General features: G+C 46.7%; 1 protein-coding gene across 1 annotated transcript in view; it reads right to left on the bottom strand.

Annotated features, from left to right (window-relative positions):
- Hydin (HYDIN axonemal central pair apparatus protein) overlaps positions 1 to 18171 on the bottom strand; it is a 310664-nt gene that overhangs the window by 94812 nt on the left and 197681 nt on the right. Inside the window, exons 31-41 of the mRNA XM_057753452.1 lie at positions 16634 to 16761; positions 14440 to 14573; positions 13874 to 14010; positions 13558 to 13685; positions 13144 to 13335; positions 12689 to 12838; positions 10192 to 10431; positions 7647 to 7815; positions 4899 to 5072; positions 3913 to 4086; positions 1541 to 1714 (exon numbers count right to left, since the gene is read on the bottom strand). Of these exons, the coding sequence (XP_057609435.1) occupies positions 1541 to 1714; positions 3913 to 4086; positions 4899 to 5072; positions 7647 to 7815; positions 10192 to 10431; positions 12689 to 12838; positions 13144 to 13335; positions 13558 to 13685; positions 13874 to 14010; positions 14440 to 14573; positions 16634 to 16761 (1800 nt within the window). The remainder of the gene's footprint in view (positions 1 to 1540; positions 1715 to 3912; positions 4087 to 4898; positions 5073 to 7646; positions 7816 to 10191; positions 10432 to 12688; positions 12839 to 13143; positions 13336 to 13557; positions 13686 to 13873; positions 14011 to 14439; positions 14574 to 16633; positions 16762 to 18171) is intronic.

Here is an 18171-nt window from a genome sequence, read left to right as displayed (position 1 = left end):
ATTTAGTATAGATAGTATGATCTTCAGCCTCTTCAAGAGCTGTAAAAAATAGCCTTTAATCTAACCTAAAATTTCTGTGCCAATGAGACACAATTACTCCTGACAACACCACTCTACTCCCAAAAAAACGTTGAGCACCAAAGACACTCCACTGGGAGCTTGTCTTCTTGGCAAAACTGGCCTTTGGGTTAAGAAAAGCCCATACCTCAACTTCTGACAAAAATACAGACTATCCCTAAGTGGATAAAACAGGATTGTCTTATCCTGCCAAGACAGGGTAGGATAGTTCTAAAAATGGTATGCCAGTTATGTTAGGCCTTAGCCAAAGTTGGTTGACTCAACATTACAAACGAGACTTTGGGTGATTGCCCAGGTAGTCAGTTGTCTCTGTCAATTGTTGCACATTTTGGATATCTCTCGATTGTTAAGTAATATTTATTCCCTTCTCAGATCTTTAACGGAGTTAAAGATTATATAATTGTAGTCACTCTCTATGTTATTTAGACTCCTTGAGATAAAATGTTTAACAAAAGTTTTGTTCTCAATATTGTTTGTTATATTTATTATTTGTTATTATTGTATATAGTTGTATTTGGTTTAGTTCTATCTTATTTAGACAAAAGGGGGAGATGTAGGGATATAGGCCCACCCATTGGGGGCGTGTTCGCCTCGGGCTAATGTTTACGGATAAATCTGCTGGGCATGATCCCAGCAGCCCTTTTCTTTTGCTCCGCTTTTCCTGTTCTCCGCGGGAACCTGTGGTCTAGTAAGTCTATTTCCTTATTAAAGCTGTATATATCTATATAATCTGTCTGCATTCATTCACGCCGCCACATCAGCCCAACCACGATGTGGGTTGTGTCTCTTTTTGGTCCTGTGCTCTACTGTGTCGAGCATCCTCCTGCACTGGTCACGGAATAATACCTCTGTATGCTAGGTGAAGAGGATTCTGTGGGATAAACTGGCAATGGGTCCCACATCAACCTTCAACCAGGATGTAGGAAAGGAGGATCAAGGCAACGCCTAGAGGGATGATCTTACTAGTAAAGGGTACCACCACTTGACCAGGCCTGAGGACCTGAGTTCAATCCCCAGAGCTCACATAAAAAGTCTGGTGTGGTAGCATGCACTTGTAAGCCCAGTGCTGGGGAGAAGAAACAAATGGATATTTGGGCCTCACTGACCAGCTAGCCCAGCCTAATTCGTGAACTCCAGACCAAGGAGATACCTTATCAACAAACCAGGTGGGCAGGCAAGGTCGTCCTCTGACTTTCGTACACACGTGCCCTTACATGCACGTGTACCTACACATATACGCATGCAGAGATGAGTTCAGTTTCTGTGAGAGCAAGTTCGGGACTAGAAGGTTCTAACAAAAGGTGACTTGGGGAAGTCTTCATGGAAATGGGCTTTGGGGATCTGGTGACTATTAAAAGGCAAAACAGAGACAAGGACAAGACCAAGAAACCAGGGAAACTCAGAGATGGGAAGGCTGGTTGGGTCACACACAGAGAGTAAACCATGGAGAAGGGGGGCTTACCCGACTCCTCTGCTTCCCTCATGGACTGCTCTATGGCAGCTCTGATGCACAGCTCCCGGGCCCGAATCCCTGAGATGTTGTTACTGTCTGATATGGCCTCTAGGACAATGGAGTCGATGTTCAGGCAGGCTGCGTTGTAGTACTTGGCCATGCTGATGGCGTTGGCTGTCTTTCCTGTAAAAATGGCCAGGGTATTGACTCTCACGGTTCTCATTTGCTCAGTGTCCTAGACAGAAGTTTGTAGAACAGAGGACCCTACAGAGAGATTTCTGAATGCTTCACCTCCAAGTCTCTTAAGCGGCAGAGGTAGCTCGGCAGAGATGAGGAAGTACAGTCAGAGCTGTGGATCAGGAAGTACAGCCGGAGCTGCGGATCTGCTCCTAACCGTGCCACTGCGGCACAGGGGCATGACAAATGACAGCCTCACTAAGGCTTCCCCCCTCAGCTAGAAAAACAGCTTCTACTGGGTAGTCTCTAAAACACTGTGTCACCCCCCACCCCCGCCACTGTTGCTGACACTAACGTTGGGTTTAAACAGTAACCTGTGCTGACTTGGTTTTTCTCATCTCAATCTACTTTCATTAAAATGTAGAAAATTCAGAAATAATAGTTAAGAGCAAAGAAAAAGGATCTCGTAATCCACTCATACAGAGATACTAGAGTCGGCCTCCAGCTGCTAGGCTGTGTGTGTAGCCATGTTATTGATATTGTTCATTAGGTAAAGGTGGGGGCTGGGGAGGTGGCTCAGCGGTTAGGGACACTGGATGCTCTAGCAAAAGTGTAGTTTGTTTCCCATCACCCACACGGTGGCTCACAACCATTGTAACTCCAGTCCCAGAGGATCTGGCGCCCTCTTCTGGTCTCTGTGAGCACCAGCTACACATGCGCCGCACATAGACACGAGCAGGCAAGATATTCATACACATAAAATAAATAAAAGCACAATAAATATAAAAATAACAAAACAAATGGGGGTCTGAGGATGCGACTCAGTTTTAGAGTTCTTGCCTCGTATGCAGGAAGCCCTGGGTCTGATCCCCAGTGCCACACAAACTGGGTATGGTAGCGCAGATCCCTGATCCCAGCTCTTGGAAGGCAGAGGTAGAAGGATCAGGAGTTCAAAGCCATCCTTATCTATATAGAGCATATGAGACTAGCCTCTACTAGAGTCCAAGAAAGAAAGAAGGAAAGGAAAAGAAAGGAAGAGAAGGAGGGGGGAACTGGAGGAAGAAGGGATGGAGGGAGGAAAGGAGGGGGAGAGGGAGGGAACAGGTTACACAGGATGCCGAGTTATAATTCCTAAAGATGTATGTTCTCATTCCTGGAGCCTGTAAACATGCTCCCTTATATGCAAAGTGCCATCATTTTGCAGGTGGATCAGTTTACAGATTCTACCTCGAATATGACTGGATTATCTGAGTGGCCTCAATCTCACTACAGGGGTCCCTAGGAGAGAACAGCAGGAGGGTTGGCGTCAGAGGCAGCAATGTGACAGGAACACACTAGAGGAGACTGCACTGCCGGCTTTGAAGATGGAAGCTGTTGCCCTGGGCCAGAAATGTGGGCAGCATTTCTAGAAGCTAGAGAAGACAAGACAATGGACTGCTCACTAGCGCCCCCCAAAGGTATACAGTCCTGAGCCACTTAAGACTTAGGACCTCCAGGACAGTTAAAGAGGGGCAAATCTGTGCCTCTTCAGGCCACTACATTTGCGGCTGTTACAGAGGCAATATCAAACAGATATAAATTATAAATCACAAGTCTGATACTTTCTCCTCATGAAAAATGGTAGATCATGAATATATTTTCTAAAAATGTGTCTCTGTGTCTGGTATCTACAGGTATGCACACCCAGGCTGGCATGTGTGAAGACTGGGAGAATGTTCTTTGATGGCTTCTCCCTCTTACTGTTTAAGCCAGGGTCTTTAACTGAACCCAAAGCTCACCATTTCACCGAGACTGACTGAAATAAGCTCTGGGATCTGCCTGCCTTTGCCTCCCAGCACTGGGGTTACAGGCAAGTCATGGATCTCCGCTTTTGTTTGGGCTTCGGTGTGTGTGTGGGGGGGTCCAGACTCATTTCTTCATGCCCGTCCTTCTAGCACTTTAGTTACAGAAGCAGCTCCCCAGTCCTATCCTTGGCTCCGCTGTAATACACTTGTGTGATGCTGGTTTTCCAACTGCGGCGAAATAGACACGAAACCAGTTAGATCTCTTTTTTCGCCTGTGTTTTGGAGACAGGGTCTCTGGGTACATGCCGTTCCTCAGATAAAACTCTTATGACTGGCCCTGACCAAGCTGATGCTGCCACAGTTCCTTATGGAAGAGACATGGCATCTCTGATCATAGTCTCCCCTCAGACTGTCACATACCTGACAAGGGTGTCCCATGGATGATGATGGCGATGCCCTTCCGGTTCTTGGCCAGTCGGCCTTCTGCAGAAATGTCGATGCCTAGGTGGCGTGCGATTGCCTTGCTCACGGGGTTGCTTTCCACCTCTCCAACCTCCTCTGCAGAGTGGCTGTCTGTGCTCTGGATCTTGTCAGCTGTCAATGCAAACTACACGTGAGTGTGTGCACAAGTGTGCATCCCGGAGCTTACACAGGTACATAGGCATCAATAGAGATGGGAATGAAGTTTTCATTTAAAATACCCTTGGTTTCTAAAACACCCAATGGTGCAGCAGCCCCACCTGTGGTACACAAGAATGCCTAACTCGGCTAATATTGTGTCTCTGTATTTTAAAATAAAAAGGATGGCTATGTGGAGAGGAGTCTGGAGTTGGCTCTAGGGGGTCCAAGATTCTTCAGAAAATGGGGCAGAGTCACAATTGTGGAATGGGAAAAAGGTGCCACAAAAGGTCAGGGACCACTCAGGCTGGGCTAACCATGAGGCGTGGCACTGGAACTCTGCCTTTATCTCGGGTTTGCCATTGTGTTCCCTGGCTTTAATTCAGATCTCAGGGAAAACGAAGGTCAGAAAATGGGTCCATGAAGCTGGGAGGTGAAGTCAAGGATTCCTTAATGTTTTGATTGGAGGGACAGTTGGAAGAGAGCATTTCTTTAAACATTTCCCATTTGGCTATAATGTTAGCATTAAGGGATCAGGTCTTCCTTAGCCTAGTTAAAATGCAAGTGACCGCAGCAGGAAGAGAATATCACATGCTAAGCTGCTCCACAGGCCTCCGTGTTCATAGTACAGTGTGAGTAGACGAGTCACCAGAGGGTACGCATGGTGGGTGGGAAGCCACTGCAGGAGGCCCAGAGTACCCCTTTGTATGGAGAAAGCTATCCAGAGATTGAACGTCCCTTTTATGTCTGCCTAGACAGAACTGCCCCCTGCTGCAATGCTTGGTTACTTTGGAACGTTAGTTTTTCCAGGCTTTCTTCATCCTCGTCCTCATCTGGGTAGCTCTTGGACTCAGTCATAAGATGCCGCTCTTCTAGGTTGGATGTGACAGAGATCCCTCGACTAAGTGATGTCCTCTTGGTGCTGGCGGAGGTTCCCTGGTCTGATGGCATCTCTTCTTCTTCTGCAGAGGAAGCAGAGGATGAAAATGCAGGGGAAGGAGCTGGGTGGGGGACAAGGGGGATGGGGAAAGAATGGCTGTGCTGACCAGCACCGTGTACTACCAACCCTAATGACTTAGAGCACAATCAGCTGGCTCCCTCTGCGCAGGGTTTCTGCCTTTTAACGTGCTTAGATACTGAAATTATACATTTGCCCAGGAAACTCAGAGAATTCCTAAGAGTCCGAAGTTAAAAAATAATAATAAAGCCTGAGCTAGACACATGGTGACGGGGACTGAAGCTGGCTATATAACTGCCAGAGCAGGAGAGGCACTGCTCCACAGATTTTAATATTCAGGTTGTCAGGACTATGTGGAGACAGTTCTGTACAAAACATCCTGGAGCCTGCGCTCACCCTCAGCTTCTCACCAATGTTTCCCGTGTCATCGTTAAATGTGTCTGGCACCTGTCATACCAGCACCCACCTTATTATGCCTTCTTCCACGGCGTCTCAGTGGGTACTACAGTCTGTGACCACACAAGGTGACCCCCTCTAACCTAGGGGCATTATCTGTTTTGTTTGGAATTGAGATGTGACTAGAGGTAGTTGCCCTTTCTGGGTCATGGTTAGAGAGGTCAGAGTCCACAGCATGGGAGCAGCGTGAGGCAGGGTTGGGAGAGGTATCGGTGAGCACTCAGCCTGGGTTCCCCCGGACCCATCAGTCCTGGATCTAGATCATCTTCCATTGGGACAAATGGAAAAATGAAGCTGATAACTTTGGTGTGTATGGACTTCAAGAGCAAACAAGGCTCTTGTCTGCCTCCTTGAGGTCCTGTGTACACTACAGGCTCAGGGTCTCTGACTCGAACTGTGTCCCTGATCATCTTCCTGACCGTCAGCTGTCCAAAGGGAGGCTCCTTCCGCAATTTATCTTCTTTGCAGCCCTTCAGCTTAACCTGTGCAACACAGTGGGTAATCTCTGCATTTCTGCCTCCCTACATCCACACACTGAAGCCTGGGCCCTCAATGTCTCAGGTGACTCTATTTGAAAATAAGCCATTGAAGTAGGTAATTAGGGTTTCCAGGTCATCATATAGGTATGCCCTGATTTAGTGTGACTGGTTACAACATTGAAGAGATTAGGACAGAGACCCATGCTGGGAAGGCACAGGAGGAAGAGAACTCTCCACAAGAAGAGATGGTTTTCAGAAGGTACCAACCCCAAAGATACCTTGATCAAGTATATCTAGCATCTAGAACTGTGAGAGCCACTTGCTCTGTGACATTTGTACAAACAGCTCCAACAAGTTATTGGTGCTGAACACTGGTCGGAACACTGAATGTAGAGGCAGTCTTTTCTGCAAGTCAAGTGAACAGTCTCCGACTGATTTTCCTTGAGAGACCATGTCCAGACCATTAGGTCATGTCTCACATGCTACACATTGTTGAGCATGTCATACACTGGCTGCTGTCCCATGTACTAGGTTTAAAAGAAAAAGGCTATACAAGGTGTGTGCGCGCGTGCATGTGTGTGTGTGCATGTGTGTACATGCAGAGGTCAGAGTACAACTTTGGGTGTGGTCTTTACCCTCCACTTTTGTTTGAGACAGGGTTTCTCAAACACCGCTGAGTATGTCAGGCTAGCCGACCTGAGTATACCCAGATGAGCTTCTGGTCAGCCCGCCTCCCATCTCATCATAGGTGCTCTGGGGTTGCAGACAGGCACTACTGTATCTTGCTGCACATGGGTTCTGGGGACCTGGCTCTCGTGCTCCTTGGCAAGCACCTTATCCACCGAGCTGTCTCCTCAATGCTTGTCTCATGGAAGACGCAGGTGTGAACAGCAGAACCACACATAGAGGACTGTTAGCGCAGAAGAGAGTGAAATGGGCTGGGGATGTTGCCAGCATGAGGGACAGAGAAGCAGAAAGGAGAGGGCACGGTGTCACCAGTCATTTGGTCCTACAAGTCAGAAAGGGGGCTGTTCTGCTCAAGAACACAGAGAGGTCCTGGGGAAGGGATACGATATACAGGGGTGCTGGACCACAGGATTCGATGGTGCAACAGCAGGGATGCTCATGATGGGTCCCGAGGACCACAGGAGGGCTGTCCTTTTTCCAGTGCAAATTCCCTTGCCCCTGGCCACTTGAATATGCTAGGGCATCAATTCCCACCTTGTGGGAGACATATTATCTAGGCACGGGCACAGGAAGCAGTGGTGCACAATGATTGCTGTCAGTTAAACACAGGAGGATTTGGACTGCGATCTTGGTTCTTCTATACACAGCTGTGTACTTGACTCTCTTTGTTCCCATTTCTGTGTGAATCCCTGGGCTCAGCCTCCAGCACACACTCTTCTATCTACAGTCACTGGTTTTAAGTCTCAGTACCCCCAGACTCTAGCGACAGCAGACTGTGCCAGCTCTGTATCCTTAATACAAAGATCACACAACCTATTTGGTAATGGTCTTAAACGGGATACAGCAGGCAGCTGGTGCCTGGCAGATACTCAGTAGCTGGCCAGTCTCATGGTAGGGGTAGTTCAAAGGGGTGGAACAGCAGTCAGAGCCCAAGGTACTTCATGCTGGGTTCTCACCATTCTCCTGTGACATATTCTCCAGGTATTTCGCCTTCATCTGCTCCTCTTTTGATTTCTTCATCTCCCTAAAGTAATCGTAGACCTCCTGGGGCAGCTTTTCCCCTGGGTTCCGAGGAGGCAGCAGCAGGGTGTTGTAGGAATCATAACCCTTCAGCTGTCGCAAGATCTGCTCAAGGGGAGAATGAAAACTACCGTTGACCTCATTGGAGGTTTGCTCTTGCTCACTGGCCTCATCAAAGCCCTACTTCTACCAGAGGCTGAGATCAACAGAGATGATTCGTGGGTTTCACATGGTGGGGCCCTCTAGAGAGGTCTAAAGGTAGCGCCCCACCCTGAACTTACAGGGATTCAAAATCTTTATTTTGTTTCACACACACCCAAGCATTTCACACGTGGGAGACAAAGTTCTTCTTTCTTTAAGAATAGCACACATACATTTTTTCCCCTAATAACTAACATAGAATTCTATTATCCACTCTGAGTGGGTCATTCTCAAAAAGTGCAGTCACATATCACCCAATGAAAGGGATGTGTTCTGAAACACGAGAAACACATTATTAGGGGACTTTGTCATTGTTCTAAAACCCGATGGCTCTGATGTCTGAAATGTCACTCTATTCTGTGGTGTTGTACAGGGCAATATTCTTTATTATATTGCACTTGGTGAGGTTGTTTCCCATAAATAGAGAATGCAGAGAAAATAGGTAAAATGACAGATGGTGTGTGTGTGTGTGCTAGGGCTTCTGGATAAAGTAAAGCATTTAAATCTGAGATAAATCATATAATTTTTAGTATATACTATTTTGGCACAATTATACTATGTTTTTATGTATCTAAACATTAAATATAATTGCAGATTTTCGCGGTAAGTCTGGCAACCCTAGAGTGCATGTAAAAGGCAATGAAATAAATTCATAAGAGGCATATACATCTGCAAGATGCCTTACTAACGTGACTCTCTGTCTTGTTACATGAGCCTTTTCCATGATTACTACTTTCAGTTGTTTCAATCATCCATAAATTAAGAAAAAAGGAAGATTCAGAGAGAGGAGAGAAGGAGGAAGAGACAGACCTACACAGAGAAAAAGAGACACACAGAGAGAAAGACAGAGAGAAAGAGAGAACACTGGATTTCTCACTAGGTCCTGGAGGCTGAAAGGAAGAGTCATAGTTTCTAAGGGCTCGATGAACCATTGGTCCAGAATTCTATAGTCAGAAAAAAATACATTCTCAAGAATGAGGGAGGAAATGGAGAATTCTTAGATGAAAAAAAAATGAAAAAATTCACCAGCAAACCTACCCTAACTGATAACTAACAGAGTGATGGGTTATAAATTAAAATGACAAAATATAGGAAATGCCAAATGAAACTTATTATTCTATGTGCTGACCAAAATCTAATAGTAACAAGAAGAACTAATAAAAAAATCTTTCGATGGGAATGAAATAGTAAAAGGAAGTCTTGGAATATCAGAAAGAAAATGACGAATAATGGGAAAAAAGGATAAATGCTTCTCCTGTGTGGGTTTCTAACAAAAATTATGTTGTCTTCTATAAGGAGCTATTTGAGACAGTTATATTAAAAGGAGAAGGGTGAACCCCAATTGGTCATGAGTAGTTACATAGACAAAATATAATGTGTGTAGCAATAACTAAAGAAGCAAGATAAAAGATAATACTCAAAATGCTCTGGGAAAATTGAGATGGAATGCTAAGCAACATGGGAAGGACCAATAGGAAGGCGGCACAAGTATACAGAGAACAAAATCAAAAACAACAAAGCAAAATGGCAGATGTAAGCCCTAATACATCAGTAGCTACATTAACTGCAAATGGTGCACAAATGCAAACTAAGGGCAGAGATTGACATTAAAATTATTTGTGCATATGTTTTTGCGTGTGTGTGTGTGTGTGTGTGTGTGTGTGTACAGGGTATAGGTCGATGCTCACTGTCTTCCTCAATCACTCTCCACCTTTTTTGGGGGGGGGGCTCAGGGTCTTTCACAGAATCTGAAGTTTAGCAATTCAGCTAGCCTGATGGAGTCTAGGGACTTCTCCAGGTGCCCCATATGTCTCTGCCTTCCCAGGCTAGGCTCATAGGGGAGCATCACTGTGCCTGGCTTTTTCACATGGATGCTGGGGATTGAACTCACTCAGGTTCTCACACTTCAAAAAAGGAACTTTACTGACTAAGCTATCTCCCCAGACCATATTTTTTAAGTGTCCCAATTAAAAGAAGCCTAAAGGAAAGTTATTTCATAAATAATGGCAAGTTTTACATGTAGTTCTTTACTGTGCAAATACTGACCACAAACATGCAATGGCTTTTTAATTTGCTTAAAGACGCACATGGGAATTACAAAAAAGTAGTAAATTCTCATGGGGAGAGAAGCAGGTGAAGAAAGTCTACAGATAAGGAATTGGTAAGCTGGCAAGGAAATGGGGAGGGAGGCCAGAGGGAAGGCACTGTGGACACAAGGACACAGGCCAGGGGTGGGGCCTGCCACATTAGCAGGGGTGTTTGGTTTGGGTCTCTGCTCACCTTCTCCTCTAAGAGATACTGCTGGTCAAACTCTAGGGAGTAAAACTCAATGGGGAAGTTGCAGGGGTTCCTCACAATCACCTCGGCCTCATCCCCTGATGCGAATGGCAGGAGGGGCCCCAGCTCCAGAACCGAAGGGCTGAATTCCAGCCGTGGCTCCAGACCTTGCCCCTGAGCCAGGAGCACGAGCCTCTGATTGCTCTGGCCAATGTGGAACAACAGCGATTGGCTGTAGAACTTCTGGAAAACATGGAAACAACACACAATGCAAAACTGAGAACCACCAAAGGGACAAAGCTTCCTGCCTCCAGGTGAAAGGAGACACGTTTTCTACATAGCTGTGAAAGAGCAATCACCATAGCGGGGGGCTCTTGCGCGGTGTGTATAGAGCATGCTAGGCACTGGACAAGGGGCCTAAGTGTCATCTTCACGTCTCTGAGTTTCCTGTATGGGTCCCACTCTCTGTCACTCTGGGCCCATGGGCAGCAGAGAGTGCAGTAGAAAAGCCAGGGAAGTAACAGCTTCTGGGACCACTGACTTCCACCAATAACTCTCAGGAACATGGCAAGCATCCCACCTCCCCTGCTCCATTGTGCTATTTCCCTCATTCAGAAGTGATAAGAATCCAGAACTAGGCCGAGGATAGCTCAATTCCTAGCACCACAGAGAAAAATAAAATCAAGCCCAAATCTTGAAAAACCCTTGTTCATCTTAAATCACTCTGAAGAGCTGTAGACATGTTACTCATTTTCTCCGGAAGCATGGGCAGGTTAGATGTGCTAGTGCACACACTTGTAATCCAGCAGAGGCAGAAGGTCAGAGCAAGTCTTAGGTCAGCCTGGTCTACTTAGCAAGTTCCAGGCCAGCCAGAGATACATAGTGGAACTCAGTAAAAGCACAAAGAGGAGGAGAATATGGAGAAGGGGGAGCAAGGGGAGGGAGGAGGAGGAGAAGATGAAGAAAGGGAAAGAGAGAGGATCAGGCAGGGAAGAAGGGTGGAGGAGGGACAGGAGGATGGAGAGAGGGAAGGAGAGAGGATCAGGCAGGGAAGAAGGAGTGGAGGAGGGACAGGAGGATGGAGAGAGGGATCAGGGAGGGAAGAAGGGGCGGAGGAGGGACAGGAGGATGGAGAGAGGGATCAGGGAGGGAAGAAGGGGTGGAGGAGGGACAGGAGGATGGAGAGGAATCAGGGAGGGAAGAAGGGGGCAGAAAGAAGCTTCAGCATCGGCAGCATTATGGGTAGACTCTGATAGGTAGGAACACAAGCTTCAGTTTAGAATGAAATATGAGGTTATTTACTTTTCTACTTTCCCATTGCAGATTCTGAAGTATTTCTTCAAAGCTATTACCAGGAATATGGGAGTTAGCCATATATTGTATAAAATTCACATAGATTTTTCTTATGAAAGAATAGAATATATGAGGCATGGTGGTGCATGCCTGCAACTCCAGTACTTGTGAGGCCAAGGATCGAGAGTTCAAGGCTATCTTAGTGCTATCTAGTGAGCTCCAGGCCATCCTGGGCTGCAAAAACCCTGTCTTTGAAACCATAATCAAAAGGAAAACATCACTCAGATGTTTTTAGCTTTGAATAAAAATTGTCACGGTGAGACGTCTTGAGATCCTTTCTAGTCTTGGGTTTTATTATTCTTGCCATGCGCTCCATTAGGAGTGACTTTGAACTCATGGCAATTACATAAGAGACATTTATCAGGCCGAGGGAGGCTTTCTGCCAGGAAGTACTGACTACCGTGGTGATGGCTGGTAGAAGTTAATAGTTCCTGCATCACTGATGATACACAGGGGAGCGTGCTGTGTGCTCCATTCAGTGTTGCTAATCTTCAGAATGACCCTAAGAGCCCTGGCTGCGACTCTATGCTAGCTTATCAGAAATCCCAGTGTCCAGATGCTTTCAAATTCTGATCAGTAAGAAGGTAAGCACAGTGCATCTGGGCTCTGCTACCCGCTGTCCTAAGTGGAGTCTCGGCAAGGACTCCTGTAATGAAACACATTAATATTTTGGCAGTCGCAATGTTTGAAAACTAAGAAGGATAAAGAAAGACAAAAACAGTCATGTCAGATCAAATGAGATTTTTCTGTTGAGTAGGTTTTAATATGAAACTTATGAAATTGCAACCCCCACGTTTTGAGCTTATTGGATTTCTGAATTGCAATAAGGGAGGTTTGATATGGGAATATTATTGCTTTTTATGTTACCTATGAACAAGCCGAGACTTAGTCAGACAAGTGATTTGTTCCAAGATACACAGCCTGTAAAAACAGAGGCAGAATGCCACTGATACCGTGCCGCAGTGAAAGCTGGCATATCTCTCAGGGCTGCTGGGCCCAGCCCACCAGGCTGGCTACCCAGGAAGTAAGTGACTTTGAAGAACATGCCATTTGTAGAAAGGTATGAGTCTCAGGCAACCCTGGGCTCTGACCTCAAAGCGACCCAGAAGGAAGATCTCTAGAGAGGCTCATATGTTTTCAAGCTCACCTCTTCTTTGGGCATGAATTTCACTTGCACATTGGCCCTCTCGCCAGGGTCCAAGACTCCAGAAGTGGGTTGGATCTCAAAGATCCGAGTCTTTGGAATCATCTCCGCCTGTAGTTTCCGTCTCAAATACTTTGGCATGTGCTTATCCAGCTGGGTTATAAACGTTAGACAGTTAGATCATTCATGTAGCAAACAGTTCTATCCTACTCAGCACTCACAGGAGCTACATTTCCTGAGCACTTTCCAGGCACCAGGGGATGTGTGCCAGAGGCAGAAGGGTGGTATGACATTACACCCAACGGCAAGGCCTGGGGACATCTTTCAGTACCAGGTTTAGGGACTGGGCAATGGCTAACACGGAGAGGCTTCCATAGGAAGTTAAAATGATAGGAGGAAAGGCCCAGAACCCCAGCTCTGGCTACAGCAGTGGTGGAGAGAAGGGAAACCCGGTTTACCTTGTTAGTAGGCTGGGGGGTGTGGACAAACCAATCGCAAGGAACTTGAAGAGTGTTGGAAAGCTGAATGGTTTCCACCATGCACTGTCCACACTGGATTGTAGAAAATTCTACTTTGTTGCAAGACAGGCTCATACTTGGAATGGTCACAGTGGCTTGGAGGCAGAGGTGAATGGTTGGCCCTCCAGACACCTGGAAAGGGACAGAAATTGTGGTGACCATGTGGTTTGGAGTTAGCAACAGCAGCAGTGACAGCGACACAATGTCTCAGGCTGGAGATATAGCTCAGTGGTAGATATCTTGCCCAGGATGCTCAGAACCCAGCTTTTGATCCCCAGGACTGCATAATCTTGGGGTTCTCAACAGGCGTGGCTGGGACCTGGAAGGCCATGTAGGCCCCGTGGCACACCATACCTTGATGGGGAGAATGACTTCTTTGTTCCCCACAGGAATATTAGCCCCTTGTGGGTCACATCTCACTTCAAATGTTTCTGTCTCGCAGTAGGGCAGATTCTTTACACGGTCTAGCTCAGTGCTGAAGCCTAGATGGTGATGGAGGAAATTAATTTTCATGAGCAAAGAAATCAGCACAGAGAAGCTGTTCTCCGTAGCAGGCCCTCTGGGACAGGCTGTCCAAAGTATCACGGAATAGCCCAGAAACTCCTTCCACTGAATGAACAGCAGGAACGCTGTTCTAGAAGGATGGGGCAAGCAGGCGGGCTCCTGGTACCTGTATCGTGAAGAACATGCTTTTCTGCATGAAAAGACACTGGAAAGTGACTGGTGTTGGTGATCTTGATGATGTGGGTTCGGACGTCACCAAGTACAATGTAGCCGAAGTCCAGGATGTACTCGGGCAGCTGGACTCTGAAACAGGTACGGGGCTGTCCTTACTAGTCACTTTCAAGCCTGGGAGGCCACTTTTCCCAAAAGGAAAGAGTGAGTTCTCTCCTTGTGAAGCTTTGTTTTCCAGAGTGGAGAATAGCTAAGGGCCACTAGCAGAGAGACTAGAAACTCCATGCATCCTTCAGAAGTCCACGCGTGTGCCTGGCCATTATCTGGCGACATGTTCAGTGTGGGTCCCCATGAACCTGAAACGGGGGCCTGTCTATTGGATTTGACATTCTGGCTTTAAGATCCAGAATTGCCTGGTTGGCTTGATGCTAGGGATGGCAGCTAACACGAGGTGCATGGCTTTAGTCCTAGGTGATCAATTAGCTTCTCAGGAGACAAGAAACACGGTTTGCCTCACCACACTTGGAAACAAAGGCAACCCAAACACAAAAGGGCCCTCACCTGGCTATTTTGCGGCGACTCCGATTGCTGAAGTAGGTGTCGTCTGTGGTACTGGAGGAGATTGCCTTTTGGTGTTCCAAGGCATAGTCTTGGACTATAAGTCGCTCTACTTCCATCTGGAGATGAGCACTTACCTGGGGCAAGAGCGAGAGCAAGAGCAATTCAGAAGTTCACTCTAGAATGTGTAGTCTCTTTATTCGTTGTGGGCAAGAATTTTTCCCACAAAGGGAAAACTACTGATTTTATCCCTCCCATGTTCCAAATGTGTAGTAAATAAAGATTAGCTTCACAATGAATAAATTCTCATGCACTCACAAATGAGTAAAGGTCTTTTTAAAAAAACGATTATTTTAAGATTTGTTTATTTTATGTATATGAGTGTTTTGCCTACATATATTCATGTGTACCACATGTATGCCTGGTGTTCACATAGTTCAGAAGAAAGCATCAGATCCCCTGGAACTGGAGACAGGGATGGTTGGGAGTTGAACTTGGATCCTCTGGAAGAGCAACAAGTGCACTTGCCTGATGAGCCATCTCTCTACCCCCAAACAACAGAGTTTAAAAAAATGGGCTGGCCAGGTGGCTCAGCAGGTACAGAGGCATCGCTTGAGTGTGACAACCTGAGGTGGAAGGAAGAACTAACTCCTAAAAGCTGTCCTCCGACTGTCTCACTTGCTCTGTGGCACGCGCCCAGTCTCCTGGTGGTTAAATATATAATAAATATTTTTAAAAATAAAAATGTCTTGGCAAAATTCCTCGAGCACTACAGAACTACTGTGTGTTTTCTCTGCATGGCTTCAGCTTCAACGGGCATTTTTAGATTCCTATGCAAGGACGCTCTGCCCTCCGTTTCTTTTTTAAAGTTTTACTTTTATGAAGATGTGTATCTGTGGTTGTGTGCACTCGAGCCCAGAGGTCCACTGCGGCCAGAGGCATTGGTTCCCCTGGAATTAGAGTTACAGGTAGAGGAGTTTCACATTTGGAAGTCAGTGTTTAATGCAAACTCACAACAGTTCTAGATGCTGAGAACAAGCGATTGTGAGTGCTCAGCTGTGGGTGGGACAGCAATGTCACATCCCCTCATAAAGGCTCAGGGGACATCTTGGAGGAGGGGGTTGAAAGAATGTAAGATCCAGAGGATGGGGAGGAGAGCTGTTACACACGTGAACTCACAAGTTCCGTGGTTGCCGTACACGACCGTCATAAGACCAAGTCAGTTAAAAATTCCAACATGGAGTGGGGAGGGGTTCCCAAAGCCCCACCCCTCGCCGAGCAGCTAGTGGTAATTGGTGGCTGCTATTGGAGGGAGAGTTTGCTTGGGGAGTGGTAGACGTTAGTAGGATGCTCATATCCCAGTAGACCATCTCATAAATATAAGCAGCTCTAATTGGACTTGGTTAAAAAAGGGGCAAGAAGCAGAGAGGGAGATGAGAGATCTGTTGGGGTGTTTCAACAGATGGAAGGTATATGGGGGAGCTGAAGGAGGGAGCGGGGAGATGCATATGTGACTCAGATACAGGGTAAATGTGTATGAAGTTTTCAAAAAATAAAAAGAAAGCAATTTTATGCTCAACAATGGACCATCTCGGCTCATTTCCCTGCCTACCCTTCCTACCCAAACTTGTTTTTCCTTCTGAGTCCCCTCTCCTGACAGACCCTCTCTATGATGCATCCAAGAGAAACATCATCCCTACCTCAGTTCACACCCAATCGGTCCTGAGTGCTTAACCACTCCAGCTCTGAAACATTCCTCATCCCCACTCAATTCTCTCTTCCCTGACTTCCATCAGCTCCATCTGCACCCCTACCCCTTCCCACCTAGAAGCATCCCAACAGCTTAAAAACCCCTAGCCCCTCATATCTGCTCTTACCCCGTTAAGCCCTGTCCCCATAGCCCACGACACAGCTACAGGGATCTTTCAGAGATGCAAGCCCAATTAACCACAGCACTTCCGGTTAAAACATTTCAGCGGTTCCTTCTTACCCCTAGGGAAAGTCCAAAGCTCTTACTGGTTCTCCAGACAGCTGCTCACCTCGTTGGGCTCATCTTGCCTTCTTCCCGTGTGCCGCATTTGCCTTGACTGCATGTCTTTCCACTCTGTTTCTGGGATGTCCCACGTCATTGCCCCACCCCAGTTTGCATGCGCTCTCTTCCTCACAGACATTCTGTGCAGGCCGGAGCTGCTCTCACCTCTGTATTCTCCTCCTCAGTGTTGTCCTCAGAGATCATCTCATATTGATTGACAGACTCATATTTATTATACTCTTTCTCCATGTTCTTCTTCGCTTGTTCCAGGAAGCGTTCATACTTTTCATTACCTGTGGAGGGTGGAGGGGAGGGAATCAACCTAGTCAGAGATGCGCTCAGCCTCAAACCTAGCCTCGCAGCTCAGGGGGAGCTGAGAAGGGAAGGGAACATTTTGACACTTCACCTGCCATATTTTCTCTACTTTGGAGGGACAGGTAATTTGTGAGTGAGCTAGATTTGTATCTGAGACCTCACTGAGTTTAATGACATGGCTCATAAAACTACAAGCTGGCCCTCAAGACTATGAGAGACCAACAGGCTCACCTGGAACGCTGCTCAGTTCTCACACTAAACCCTCTAGCCCTGGAGTCCCTTCCAATGCTGGACAAGCTGAGACGACTGGTCACTCTTTCGGGGGCTTTTGACACCCTCAGTCCCTCCCAGTTAACACAAAGGATATGTTGGGGTCAAGTTTCTTTAAATCTAAGAGAGCCACAACACCCTACTGAAGGAGGAAGACAATTAGCAGAGGGATTACAGACACCTGGATTCACCGAAAGTCACTGCAAACTCTAAATGCTGCACAGGTCAAAGTGGGTGAAGAAATGAAAAAGCCGATCGTTGAAACTCTGGGGGACGACGAGACTGTAGTGGACACCGGGGCTTAAGCCCAAACGATGGGTGTGCAGATCTAGGTAACTGAAAAACCTTCCTGATAACCACATCCTCTGTGTTATGGCACTAACGGGGAACCTGATTTTCAACCGTGAGGCAACGGTCTCCTTCCTGACCCTCGCAGCTGGCTCTCTGTCTGCAGGGTCCGGATCTACACATTCGAATACTTATGGCCAACACTGTTTGGACAAACAGTGCATCTGTAGTGACGTTGGACAGGCTTTGTCTCAATATTATCTCCTGGCAATTGAGCAAGTCACCGTTAGACACCACTTCTACTGTATTAGGCCTGTGAGAGTCTACAGGTGGGTTGAAGTGCATGGGCGGATGTGTGTTGGAGCCATGCAAACAACATGCCACTTTATGTGTGCGAATTGTGCATGTGTAGATTTCAGCCCCTGAAACTAGCTCTGGCTGGATCCTGAGGACTGAGGGTGTGTGTGGAGCTGGTTACCTCTCTCTGGCTGAAGTTAAAATACTGGAGTGTAGTGTGGTCTTAGCTTTATTAACATTTATGCTATATGAAATAAAATATATTATGAAAACATGTTTTAGGGGACTGATAATTATAGATTTATTAGATGATCTGGAGCCAGTGAGTTTGTGACTTTAGAGAAGGCAGAGGAAGGTTGGGAAGTGGGCTTCAGTCTGAAGCACTGTAGGGAAAGTGGACCCAAGGGAGGCAAAGAAGGAAGCCATGAAGAACAAGCAGGTTCTCTTGACCTTTGGTCCTGTTTTGGGTAAGGAAGAGCAAACTAAAAGAGCATCTCAGCCAAGTATTAGGACCTACCAAGGCAGGAGTACCA

The sequence above is a fragment of the Chionomys nivalis genome, chromosome 21 (assembly GCF_950005125.1).
Source record: "Chionomys nivalis chromosome 21, mChiNiv1.1, whole genome shotgun sequence".
Taxonomy (NCBI): Eukaryota; Metazoa; Chordata; class Mammalia; order Rodentia; family Cricetidae; genus Chionomys; species Chionomys nivalis.
This window is presented reverse-complemented; position numbering and strand designations above follow the sequence as displayed.